The following is a 14,272-nucleotide window of genomic DNA, read 5'->3' on the forward strand; positions in this document are numbered from 1 at the left end:
CATACGAAAAAAGTATCTCCTAACAGCACAAAATTGGATTCATGATCAATACATTTCTTCGGTTGTTTATTGATTTTATTCTGTTCTGGTTCATCCTAATTTTGAATAAACATCCAAAAATGAGGAACAAGAGTACAAGACCACTAGAAATGCACACAAATTCCTTGTCAAGTTGTCATGGTTAGCCCTTTTCTTTAAGTGTATGTTTGGATTTACATGTCTAGACATTCTCGAGTAAACTTAATTTTGACTCCATATTCAATTCTAACTTGAAACTAAAATTTGAAGTTTTAACCTCAACAGTTCATTTTTTGTCCCAAATTTGATTTTCAATTCACTTTTACATGAATAAAACCAAATTTACATTCAATTCATTTTTTGTCAGAATCAATTTAACAAAGTCAAAACTGTCGCAGAACCAAACACATACAGCTACTAGATATTGACACAATCCGGGTATAATATTTACAAGACCCTAAAGTATTTGTTTAAAATGATCAAGCAGTTTGGGTTTCCAGAAGAAGCAAAAGAAGTGGTTCCAGTAACCAATGGTCGGCAATTCGAGCCAGAAGAAGCAAAAGAAGTGGTTCCAGTAACCAATGGTCGGCAATTCGAGGAAAAGCAGAAAAAAGATAGACGATGGTTGCATGGCTTCCAAAACAAAATATGATTAATTAATAACACATTAAAATAAAAAAAAGTAAACAAGTTTTTCACAGGGAAGTTCAAAATTTACCTCAGAATTTAAAGAATAAAATAAAAATGGGGAATTAGTCACTTTAGTCCCTGAATCGGAAGGGATTCGTCAATTTAGTCCCTGAATGCAGATAAATTGCAAAATAGTCCCTGAATGTAGACTTTGTTAGTCAATTTAGTCCCTGAATGCAAACTTCGTTAGTCAATTTAGTCCCTGAATGTAGACTCTGTTAGTCATTTTAGTCCCTGAAATTGACCATGCAGGGACTGTTTTGCAATTTCTCTTCATTCAGGGACTAAAGTGACGAATCCTCTCCCATTCAGGGACTAAAGTGACTAATTCCCCAATAAAAATATATAGTAATTTGGATTAAAACAAAGGACAAAACTTAGGTACAGTACCCTAAGTCCTGTTCCTACTGTTCCCAATTAAAAACTTACACGTGTACTCTATTTTCAGTTTACATCTTTGTTTATACGCTAAAATTATCAGCGGCAAACATGAATTCTTTCCCATCTTAAATTATGCCAGACTCTCATCATGATCTAAACTGACAAAGCCGTACAGTGGAAAAATGTTCCCCGCACCGGCAAACACCGTGGTTTCCGATGGCGGTTTCTAATGGGTTGTAAAAAAAAAAAATCCGGAAAATCTATGGTTGTTAATTTATGGATGGTTCCAAACATTACAAATATAAGATAAGGTTGTCTTTGTGAATTGAACTTGTCCTGTTCATAGAGTTTGTTGTGGAATAAATGGAGGTATCCGAAGGGTATGGAGTGTCATGGTGGTGATTCCATCTCATGAGCAAAACTTAAAGTGTTGCTGCAGTTAAGAACCTGTGTAGGTGGACGGTGGTGGTTTTGATTTACAATAGAGATGATGGAAAATAATTCCATTCGCATGGAGGAACACGAGGACAATAAGTGTAGGTGGTGGTTTTGGATGGAGATAAACAGTGTTATTTGTTAGGGGAATAAGAGATTAGTACACGTGTAAGTTTTTAATTGGGAACAGTAAGAACAGGACTTAGGGTACTGTACCTAAGTTTTGTCCTAAAACAAAACAAAGTAGTTAGTTACCTCTCGAAGAGATTGAAGTTTCCACGAAGATTAGCATCAAATTTCTGCGAAGGGTTTACTTCTGAAACAAAAATATATGCAAGGTGAAGAAAAGAATTAATTCAGTTATCTCCAAAATATTTGTGAAGGGTCTGCATTGTTTATAAAAATGTAAAAATTATTTATATAATTAACATAAACTGATATAGTAAAACATAACAATTAATTGATTACCAGTTGTGAGTTTTTGCTACCATAATCTGTTAGAGTCTGCTCAATAGTCACAACATTTCCTCCCGTGACCCTATCTTCTTCTGCACACAGTGTCCATTGAAGGTGAGCTTTTACCCTCATAGTCATGAAAATCGTTGCATTCATCCCTAATTTAGATAAATACAAATACAATCATCATTACAATTCATGTTAGATTAAAGAAAAATCAAATCACCGTAACAACAATCATCGTATTGAACCGAAATTTCAAAAGAAACAAATCAAAACAAGAAATAGGGGGTAACAACAAGTATGGGACAACTTTGCATCAAACACACTTGTTGGTGGTGTGGGTGTAACAGACAAAGCAAACGGGGTCCAACAAAGGCGACCGGAACGCTTGTCATTACACTAGAAGGAGGCTGGTGGTCCCTTTTGCAACTGAAACCGACCTTGAAGTAATTTTTAAAATTTTAAGGCTTCACACTTTTAGGGCATTAAAATTAGCAATTGTAACAAAATTGTTGTTGACGGCTTCAAATTCAAGTTTTTTAGCTTCATAAGCTTTTGAAACTTCTTATATTGTGTTAAAAGTACTCAACCATTCCTGTGTAGCTTTAATGGTTTTGAATTTTTGTAGCCCGCCTTTCTAATTTCCTTTGTGACTTTGCACAACTCTTGTTCTTGTTTAATTCATGGACAACTTCAATTTTTATTGTGTTTTTTTCGTACATGAGATGGATTGTGTATGCGACCTAGTGGAGGAACATGATGAAATTGGAAACTTAGTTTTCCCTAAGTTGCAAATTTCATCATAGTTCCTCCATCAAGTTGTAAACATAATCCATCTCATGTCTCAAAAAAACATAAGATTGAAAGTTGTCTATAGATTGAACAAGAACAAAAGTTTTGCGAAGACGCAAAGGAAATTGGAAAGACTGGCTGCAGAAATTCAAAACCTCATTAAAGCTACACATGAATGGTTGGGAACTTTTAACACGACAGAAGAAGTTTCAAAAGCTTATGAAACTAAAAAACTTGAATTTGAAGCCATCAGTTGCTAATTATAATTGCTTCAAAGTTCTTATATTGAAACAACATTGTTGTTGACGACATCAAATTTAAGTTTTTTTAGCTTCATAAGCTTTTGAAACTTCATATATTGTGTTAAAAGTTCTCGACCATTCATGTGTAACTTTAATTATGTTTTGAATTTTTGTAGCCCATCTTTCTAATTTCCCTTGTGACTTTGCACAACTCTTGTTCTTGTTTAATCCATAGGCAACTTCAATTTTTATTGTGTTTTTTCATATATGAGATGGATTGTGTTTGCGACATGGTAGAGGAACATGATGAAATTGGCTCCCTAAGTCGCAAATATTATCATGGTTCCTCCACCAAGTTGCAAACACAATCTATCTCATGTCTCAAAAAAGATAAGATTGAAAGTTGTCTATAGATTGAACAAGAACAAGAGTTTTGCGAAGACGCAAAGGAAATTGGAAAGACGGACTGCAGAAATTCAAAACCTAATTAAAGCTACACATGAATGGTTGGGAACTTTTAACACGTCAGAAGTTTCAAAAGCTTATGAAACTAAAAAACTTGAATTTGAAGCCGTCAACAAAATGTTTCTATTGAGACTACGGTTGCTAATTTTATTTTCTCAAAGAGTGATACCTTAAATATATCTCAAAGTGTGAAGCCATGGGGGGGTTGAAATTTGAAGTCTTGGCTTTTGACTCTCAAAACGATGAAGGCATAGCTTTGACATCTTTGAATGCCTCTCAATCTTGTTGCTAATCTCAATTCCAATTTCAGCTACCCTTGAAAGTTGTTGTTCAAATTTCTCCTTAGCTCTACGAAGGATATTAAGCACTTCTTCGAAGTGGGGATTTGTTGCAATTTTTGTATCCTCCATCCACCCAAGAACTTTCTTGTATGGGGGATAATAGATGAGCGCGATCATTTTCATCCAACACCTAAGTTTACTTTCATTCTAATTAAAAATTTCACACATTCGTGAAAAATTAATCATGGTATTGATCACTATTCTGATCATAGTCACATAATTCGCTGGATTGACGGCGAACCGCGAATTGGTTCGCGCGAACCGATTCGCGGTACTTTCGCGTACTGGTTCGCGAAAATTCGTGAACAAATTCGCCAAAACCAGCGAACCATGGGTACCGGAAAAAACGAGCGTTGTGAGAGTGAGAAGGAAGAACGTCGTATTACCGGAAAAAACAGGTCTGGTAGGCGGCGGCTGTGGCTGTTTCACGTGAATGAAGAAGAAGATGAAATTAGGGTAATTAGTTATGAAGTTGGGCTTCTCTCTTGCTGGATCTTCTGTTTTTTCTAATGGGCTTTTCTGGTTTGACCCAATGAAATGGGAAAACATAATATTTAATAAGTATGGCTTTGTCTTTGTGGATTTTTATAATTTTTTTTTTTAAAACGTAAACTCTATTTTTTAACTAAGATAGTTTTTTTTGTATCAAAACATTAAATACTTCCAAAATAGTTTTAACTACAAATGCTAGCATGGGTTTACTGTTTTTGGTTTTTTGAATATTTTTTAACTACAAATACTTCTAAAGTTATTTGAGAATTTAATTATTACTCACTTTATGTTATAGTGACTATATAATAATAAGATAGTCTTATTACTCACTATAAAATTAATTAATTTAATTTATTAAATATTAAAATGTTTTAAGTACTGGAACTCAAATTGAGATGATAAACTTCTAGAAATAGTTAGTGATTACTAATAAATTTTAAGTTTGGTTAAATAATTAAGTAAGAAAAATATTTTTCTTAAAAATTTATTGATGACTTGCTATATTTAATTAGGTAATACTAGTACTACGAACCGGAACGTACCAAAGCTCTATACCCCTATACGTACCGAATTCTTCTCATGTGGCGTACCGCGAACCCGAACCCGTACCGCGTACCACACGAATTGCGAATTATGTGACTATGATTCTGATTCAACAAGAGATTTCACGCTGATGTAATTCGGTTGGATGCAGCATCTATAAAATCAATAGTTACCAATTCATTTTAGTTACCTCAAGTTGTGTGAGTTCATAAACCAGGCTAAGATCTGCTATAGACGGTTGAAAGATACCAAGAAGGAATCGTCCATCTCCATTGAGTCAGCTTCAGCAGCTGCTTTTGGATTCAGTGAACGGCCAAGCACAGGTCCTAATACAGTATTTGTTACATAATCCGCTGCAAAAGGTGATACCACTATCAAATATGTTACGTAATACAGTATTCCGGCATGCTGCAATGGTAAAATCTATTCTTTGGGGTGATTTAGGGTGCGTTTGTTTAAAAAAAAAAATATCTTTATTAAAGCTTAACTCCCCTTGCATCCCCTAATTTTTTTCCTCCCATCAAGGCAATAAATTCGCAGATTTGACCTCCCCGCCCCTTTGTCACGCAATAAATGTCATTCATTTCAAATTCAATTGTTTGACCTTCTCATTTAAATGTCCTTAAAGCATTTTGAATTCTCACATTTGACCTTCTCAGCTTCTTTACCACACAATAAATTCTAACATTTGACCTTCTCACCCCTTTGTCACACAATGAATGTCATTCATATGCTCAAGTCTATTCATATTAAAGCTTGACCCCTCTAGCTAAACACAACCACAATTTTTTCCCCACCTTGATTCTTTGTCTCCAAATAGTCAATGGATCTTTCTTCAGCTTCTCCTACCGCTCTGACTCTTAAATTTAAAACAAAGATTGTGTTCCTTCAATTGCAATTCTCAACAAGCTTTTATGCAAATTTGGACCCTTAATTGAATCAAAGACTGAATTGTTAAACAAGAGTAACAACGTCAAAATAGTTTTCCAGAGAAGTTGTGATGCAGAAACTGTTTTTACTCATGTTGGAAAATATCGTTTTGGATCTTCACTACAAAGCTTTCGTCTCAAGGTTTTGCCTCATAAACCAAAAAAAGGCACTGGAGGGAGAGGCAGAGAAAGCAGTACATGATGTTACTGTTTGATGCATTGGAATTGGAATTAAGTTGCGTTAGTTTATTGTTTATCCATAATTTTCGATCCAACAGTAACAAAAATGTGAAAAAACTCTCGAACAAAACCTTAAAAAACTCGTTAGATTCTTTTAACCAGAATCTAATTTTTCTTTTTTAAAGCTGAAACAAATAAACTCTTACACATGCCACAGTAAGAGCTAACATTATAAAAACAAAATATTCAAGACAAATATGATTCATTACCTGTCGACTATCGTTATGGTGGTGAGATTTCAACAGAATTTGATTTCAGCTTTCTAAAGTGAAACGGGATGGAAGCGTTAGGAAAGAAAACACGACAAAAAAAAAGGATTCTACAAAACAAACTATTATTAAAATTCAAATTCAACTTTATCTAATCATCGAAACTCCATTGCGAAGACACAAACCTGTTTAAACCTATCTCTTCTCTTGATAATTGATGAAATTCATAGCGGTTGAATTGAAGCTGGTGAATCCAAAATAGATAGGCTTAATAGCACTTTTGGCCCCCTATGTTTGAAAAAGTTGCGATTTTGGCCCCTATGTTTAAAAACTACAAAACCGCCACTTATGTTTCAGTTTCGTTGCACTTTTGGCCCCCATGGTCAATTTTGACCTGGTCCACGCTGACATGGCACTCACATCACTTATGTGAGGTGCCACGTGGAATTTATTTTATTTTATTTTATTTTAATTCTTTTTCGTTTTTTTCCATTTTTTTTTTTGAAAAAATTAAAAAAAAATCAGAAAAGGTCAGGGTCACGTGAGGCTTCAGATCAAAGGTAGAGGTAGTAATTTTGGTCCCTTATCTTTCATTTTCTCACCAATCTTCTCGACAATCTCTCTTCTTCCCAGCAAAACGATTGATGCAAAAATCAGGGACAGTGACTTCGTTTTGCGGTTTGAGCTGCTATTTTCGGTTGCATTGTTCGATTGTAGGAGTATTCTGCATCTAGGGATCTAGGGTTTGTGTTACTGTTTTCGGAGAAGATGAAGTGGGTGGATAAAGGCGTGAATGGAAAGAACAGTGGGGAAAGCTCTGCTTGTTGACAAGATAAGGAGATTCCTGACAAGAATGGCTCAAAGTAAGATTCGTTCTTGTCTTGGCTTTTGTCTTTGCTTGAATTTAGGGTTGTCTTTTTGTGTCTTTTTTGTTTGGTGTGTGATGTCTGTTTTCTGTTGCATATAATACTGCAAGTAGGGTACTTTGTTTGTTGTGTCATGTTTTTTTGGCTTGATTTGTATAAAATAGTTTAACTTTGAATAGGATCTGTATGTTGCATATAATAGTGTAAGTAGGTTGCTTTGTTTGTTGTGTCATGTCTTCATTGGTTAATTTGTACATATACTGTAAACATACTTTGTACAAATACTGTAAACATACTTTGTACATATACATTGTATGAATACTCTTGTACACATATGGTTGGTGAGGGTATTGAATACAATAATAAAGTCATTGAAGGACCTTTTTTAACTTAGCTACTATTATATTGCTTGTAGGGCTAATGAGAACCACTCACTGAAGATAAGGTTTAGATACAATGGTTACTTTAGTGGGGATCCTAACTTTGAATACAAGAGGGGTGATACTTATGAGTATGGCGGCACGTGGGACTTAACTGCAGTTAACCTAATTGATTTGGACAAGCTGGTGAGAGAGATAGGTGTAAAGGGGGACTATACTGTCTAGTATCCTGTGGCTGGAGGAGAACTGAAAGATGGTCTTAGATGTATCAAAACTGGTGGGGATGTTGTAAGGTTTTTAAATGAGTATAAGGCTGACGAGAGTGTAACTTTTTACTTAGAACATCTTGATACAGAAGAACTTGATTCAAGATATGAGGATGAGGAGCATTCATATTCCCCTTTTGAATTTGAAAGTGAAGCAGATCCTGAGTTTGTAGCTGCTGAGGGTGATGAGTCTGAAAGAGATAGTAAGGATGGGGTGTCTCTGGTTGACAGTGACTATGAGGAGGGCTTTGACTGGACAGATGTGCTGCCTGACCAAGTGATAAATCCTGAACCTGTGGTTACTGATGTTCAAAGTTTGGTGGCTTTTGATAGTTCAAACAATCCTGGTGCAACATGGCTTGAAGATTTTGATGATAAAAATGGAGATTCAGATGATTTATCTAGCATATGCTCTTCAGATGAAGATTCTGGCCCTGGTAAGCAAAAATACATAGGTTCAAATTAGCTGATGAAATTACTTTTGTGAAGGGACAATTATTCTCTAGTGCTGAACTAATTAGGACATCTGTGAGAGAGTTCGCATTGCAAGTGAGAAAAAATGTTTACATTAAGAAAAATGAGAGTAAGAGGATTGTGGCTAAGTGTGATGACAATTGTCCATTCTACATGAGATTTAGCAAAGCTGCAGGGAAAACATACTTTGTTTTAGTTACTTACCACCCTGATCATAAGTGTCACTACAGTGGGAGAACTAGATTGATTAGAACAAAATTGTTGGCTCAGAAGTTGGTACCACTCCTGAAACACACACCTCATATGATGATAAAGGCATTGAGGGATTATTTCCAAAGAAAGGTGGGGAGTGATGTTAAGTACCTATCAGTTATGTAGGGCTAAGAAGGTCTTTGGAGCTTATACATGGTGCCATAAATGAGCAATATGCGCATCTGAGAAACTATGCTGAAGAATTGACGAGGAGCAATCCTGGTAGCACTGTTTTGATTAAGTGTGCAGATAGTGATGCAGGTCCAGTTTTTAAAAGAATTTATGTGTGTTTCTATGCATGCAAGAGGACTTTTGCAACTACTTGTAGACCATTAATTGGTCTGGATGGGTGTTTTCTGAAAGGAAGAGATGGAGGTCACTTATTAGCAGCAGTTGGGAAAGATGGCAACAATCAAATGTTACCAATTGCATTTGCAGTAGTGGAAGCTGAAACAAAGGAAGTTTGGGATTGGTTTCTTGAATTGTTATTGGGTGACTTGAATGGGATTGCTAACAAAAAATGGTCTTTCATATCAGACCAGCAAAAGGTATGCAATTGTTATTAGATAATAGTTGTTATTTATAAATGTCTTCTTGTTTAATTATGTTTTAATGATGTGTTATTTTATGAAGGGACTGGTGAACACAATTGCATCAATTTCTGATACTCATGAGCACAGATTGTGTGTAAAGCACCTATATGGGAACTTTACGAAGAGACATGCAGGGGAGCATTTGAAGGAAGCAATGTGGAAAGCTGCTAGGTTAGTAACTATAAAAATCCAGATGACTATGTGGCTCATTGGTACAGGTTAGTAAACTTATTGTCTAAGCATTTAGGTTTTGTTTAGTTTGCTTTATAAAACACATTACAAACATCTTACAACTCATATTGAAAATATATAGGAAATCTACTTTTTTGGACACTTATGACAACCTCATACTACCATCTAATGGACAAAAATTATGGCATCAAGTTGACCTTCCACCTATCTTGCCACCATATGTTAGAAGGGCACCAGGTAGGCCCAAAAAACTAAGAAAGAAAGGTAATGATGAGAAGGTGAAAAACTCTCAAGCTGGTGCAAGTGGTAGTAACTCTGCCCCCAAAAAGAAACCAAAACACTATCAAGTGTGGAAGGTGTCATCAACTTGGTCATAATGCTAGAACATGCTATGGTAAACAAGCTGGTGACAAGATGATTGCAATAGGGGGAATCAGGTACAACACAAACTGTAATGTGTAATGTGTTATATTTTTTTTGTTTATAAGTTAATATGAATTTAACTTGCCTTCTGCCTATGTCAGACCAATACAACTGTTCAGCAACCTGATGCTCCACCTACAACCAAGAAGAAAGGGCCAACCAAGAATAAAGGCCCAACCAAGAAGAAAGGTGCAAGCACAACTGAACCACCAGCTGCAAGCACTACTGAACCACCAGCTGCAAGCACTACTGGACCACCAGCTGCAAGCAACTCTGTCCCCAAAAAGAAAATTGTGAGAACCTCTATGCTAAGCAAATTTGTGCCCATTGCCAAGCCACATATAGTGGGAGAAAACATTGTGATGGTGCCTAAGAAGTAGATGAAAGTTGGTATGAAGAGAAAACCTGATGACATGGAGCCTCTTGGAACACAGCAGTCAGTCAACAAGAAGTAGTGCCTGTGGAGACTTATTATATATATTTTGGGTTGTAATGCAATATAAGTACTCTTTTGTTGGCATTTTATTTTGGGTTGTAATAGTTAAGTATTCAAACTTGGTCATGTGTTATTTTGGAACCTTTGGAACACATTAGTTTAAGTTATGTGTTATTTCAGAACCTATTAGCATTCAAACATAGGTTGGTTGTAACTTAAGTCTTCTTTTGGATATGCTATGTTATTTTGGAACCTTTGGAACACATTAGTTTAAGTTTATGTTATGTGTTATGTGTTATATTTTGTCCTCCATATCAGGATGTTCATATCATTATATCATTAGCTTGTATACAACTGAACCAAAAACATTTTTCAATAATTTCCCAACATCATTGGTTACAAACATTTTCATTCACTAGATCAAAGGTTACAAACATACTAGATCAAAGGTTACAAACATTCAACATAATTCACCTTCTTACAACATTAAACAACTTAAAAACATAACATCAGAACAACATTCAACCTTGTTTCATAGCTAAACCTAAAGCTAAAAGGACAAACATGAACAACATAATTCCTAGCACAGCTATGACAATGACAAATCTCTTTTCTTTCTTCTTCAATTCATCATTCTTCCTCAATAGCATTCGAATTATTTTCTTCTGCCTATCAGGTACCTCATGATCATACCACCTAAAAAAATTGCATTTTCTTCTGACAAAGTACCTCCCACAACCATGAAACCTCCTCCCTGGATTCTCATCAGTCCAAGAAGTCACCAATGGTGAATCAACACCACAATGACAAACCAACCTAGTTATGTGCTTCAATGTTGATCCACTAACCGATGAGGATGAATATTCTATCATTTTTTGTTTCCGGTCAAAAACTGAGCTTCTTATGCAGGTATGCGACAACCAAGAACAAACAGATGAGGAAGAAGAAGAATATAAAAGAAAACAAGGAGGACGATCGGATAAGAAGAAGGACGAAATCGAATTCGTACAAGAAGAAGAAGGATGAAATCGAATTCTTAGAAGAAGAAGAAGAAGAAGAAGGAAATCGATTTTGCAGATTTGGGAAATTGGGGGTTTTAAAACCCTAGTTTATGACCGTTGCAAGATGCCTCACGTGACCCTGACCTTTTCTGATTTTTTTTAAATTTTTTCAAAAAAAAATGGAAAAAAACGAAAAAGAATTAAAAAAATAAAAAATAAAATAAATCCACGTGGCACCTCACATAAGTGATGTGAGTGCCATGTCAGCGTGGACCAGGTCAAAATTGACCATGGGGGCCAAAAGTGCAACGAAACTGAAACATAAGGGGCGGTTTTGTAGTTTTTAAACATAGGGGCCAAAATCGCAACTTTTTCAAACATAGGGGGTCAAAAGTGCTATTAAGCCAAATAGATAACTATGGAGGAAGAAGAAGTAAAAGTGGCGCAAAGATGAGTTTTATATATAGCTTTTGGGTAAAAAAATCCCAACACAAAAACCTCAACCCGGCCCACACTTTACCAAATTTCTTTTTGAAAATCAATTATTTTTGGAAGAAAACAATTTCGATCCAAATTTCTCTTTCTTTTTTTATTTAAAAAAAATTGGGTTAAAATAATGTTTTTGACCATAAAAAAATATCAAAATTTTATTTTTCATCCCTATAAAAAAATGACACATTTTCATCTTTATAAAATTTTCATGTACGCAGTTTTGGTACTTGTTGAAGTTTACACGAAAAATAAATGAAACTTCTAAAATGAAAATATATACAACAAGGTGAATACTGAATATCTGAATTAGTTCATGTATAACTTGTAACACATGAATGTTTGTTGTATAGTACCTATGAATTATTTGGGTGATAGATGGTGACGTTTGGAAATGTAAACTTTAGTCGAGGATTCCATTGACACTGGTCAACTTTAGTTCTTAAGTTGAACCGATTAACACAATATCATCATATTCTTGAGTAATGTTGAACTCTGTGAAATCTTTGTGAAAGGTCTACTGCATTGTAATAAAATTGAAAATATTATTAATATTTTTTAAAAACTTGTTATCTGGTCCAAAATCGACTAGTCTGAAGAGTCGTCAAAATTATTTATATTATTAAGATATATTGATAGAGTAAATCAATACAATTTTCTCTATTTTAGCACCTAATGACAACAATCTTAATGAACCAAGAACTTGAAAACAAATCAAAACAACTAATAGTCATGATATATAAGAAATCATATTATACCAACCAGTATGGAACACCTTTACATTTGGCGCACTTCTTGGTAGCGTGGGCATCGCTGACAATGCAAGGGTAGCACTTGGGTGTCATTGGGATGCCAATGTCATGTGATGACCAACAATAATACCACAAGTGTACGAAAAAACAAAAAATTCTTTTGAGAGAAAGAAGAAAATCACTTGTGACATTGTGGTTGCCCAATGTCACATGACATTGGTACCCCAATGTCACCCAAATGCTACCCACAATGCATATGGTCTCGAAGTCTGGACCCCATTTAAGCTTCTTTCATCATTATTTGTCGAGGAATCTTGCAAAACCAAAGGAGGGAATTTAGGTAGAATTGAATGTCTTTTAGGTGAGATTCTTGGGTGGTTTAGATTTTATTATAGGGAGAATTAAAACTTTCTCTTTTGTTATTTCTCTTAGGATTCATTGTGGGTTTAAGTCACTTGAAAAATGGATAAAAATTAGGTTTTGTTCATTGTGAGCTTGTTCATCTTATTTCTTGTAACCTTTTTGTATCATTTTTTTCGTAGTGGATTGGAGAGATGCTATCTCCCGAGACATAGGTGAATTTGGGCCGAACTGGATAAATAAATATTTATTGCTTTGGATATATGCTTGTTTGTAGTTTTGTTTCACACTTGGATCTAGGTTTGTTGTTGTTATTGTTACTTGAAGCTACTTTGATTATTGGTTGCTGCTTACTTTTGTTTCAGACATATGAGTTTATTGGTGTGATATTTGTTTCGGATTCACATCAGGATACTTAAATATCATCTTATATCAAATTAACGATATTATAGAACACTTAAAACTATTACTAGAGCACTGCTCCTTACAACATGTATAACGAAGAAAAGAAACAAAAAGAAAACAACAAAATCTTTGAGGAAGGACCAACTCCTTTGCTTTACCTTTATTTCCACAAAATTCAGTTTCACTTCACCACCATCTCCTAGCCCCTAAGGCCTCACAATTTATCCTAACAGAACATATTTTATATCCTGCTCACTTTCTTGATTTATTGCTAATACAAGATAAAAAGAGAGAGTGAGAAAAACAATAGTGCTGGATTAGAAAAATATTGGCAGCATCAATGCAATTCTGCAGACTGAAAATGAGACTGTAATGGTTTCTAAAATTGATAATGGAATAAAATGATAATTGTGAATTGATTGTGAAATAAAAGGTAAAATTGATAGATTAGAACTCAATTAAAATTGATGTTCTTGGTACATAGAAACATTAAAGAAAAGATAGAAGAAGATTAAGTCTAAAACTTAACCATTACTCTACTAGAGAGTACCAAAGGAAGAGAGGGGAGACTTTCATCAATATTCTTCATAATCCTTAATGACCATCCTTTCCCTATTTATGCACAATCAGTAGCCACATGTCCACTTACATCAACCAATTACATTTGGCCAAGTGTATTTTCTCATATGATATTTGAATCATAACATTACTCCCCCCATTAAAATCAACCTTGTCCTCAAGGTTGGAGCTAAGACAATGTTGTTGAGGAATAGTAGTATCTAACCAAGTGGCTTCCAAGTCAATAGAACCTTGAGATGAACATGAGAACATCCACCCGGGTCCCATACCTTTGAGTGTGTAAGCCATTGTTTGCATTGTGATGACCCATTGGCATGGTAAAAAAATGTTGACACCACCTGGATCCCATAATATAGAACCATCAAGGGAGTTGAAATGTAGAAAATAGTAGGTTTGGTGTAAAGTTAGTGCAACAGCTATATAGGATGAGACTAGAGAACCATGGTTTCCTTTTGGATGAGAGGTACTAATATAAGGTGACACAACAGTAGGTGTAGTGGAACTGTTGAACCCCATTGGTAGAGTATTATATCTTGGGTTATGTTTAACAATTAAGCTACCAGCCCAT

The 14,272-nt window shown here is 35.1% G+C and overlaps 1 protein-coding gene and 1 pseudogene across 1 annotated transcript; one reads left to right on the forward strand and one right to left on the reverse strand.

The window, feature by feature from the left end:
- Positions 1-493: 493 nt before the first annotated feature.
- On the forward strand, positions 494-10,062 carry LOC146934146 (uncharacterized; annotated as a pseudogene).
- A 577-nt stretch (positions 10,063-10,639) lies between these two features.
- LOC146934147 (uncharacterized) lies at positions 10,640-10,990 on the reverse strand. The gene has a single exon (XM_085707883.1). It carries the CDS (start codon positions 10,988-10,990, stop codon positions 10,640-10,642), a length of 351 nt encoding a protein of 116 aa, XP_085564009.1.
- Between the last annotated feature and the right edge of the window lie 3,282 nt (positions 10,991-14,272).

The sequence above is a fragment of the Medicago sativa genome, chromosome 4 (genome assembly GCF_051527215.1).
Source record: "Medicago sativa cultivar Bolivia chromosome 4, Bolivia_mono, whole genome shotgun sequence".
In the NCBI taxonomy this organism is placed as follows: Eukaryota; Viridiplantae; Streptophyta; class Magnoliopsida; order Fabales; family Fabaceae; genus Medicago; species Medicago sativa.

Coding starts and splice junctions, on each gene's coding strand:
- LOC146934147 (XM_085707883.1), bottom strand. CDS start 10,990: ATGATAGAATATTCATCCTCATCGGTTAGTGGATCAACATTGAAGCAC.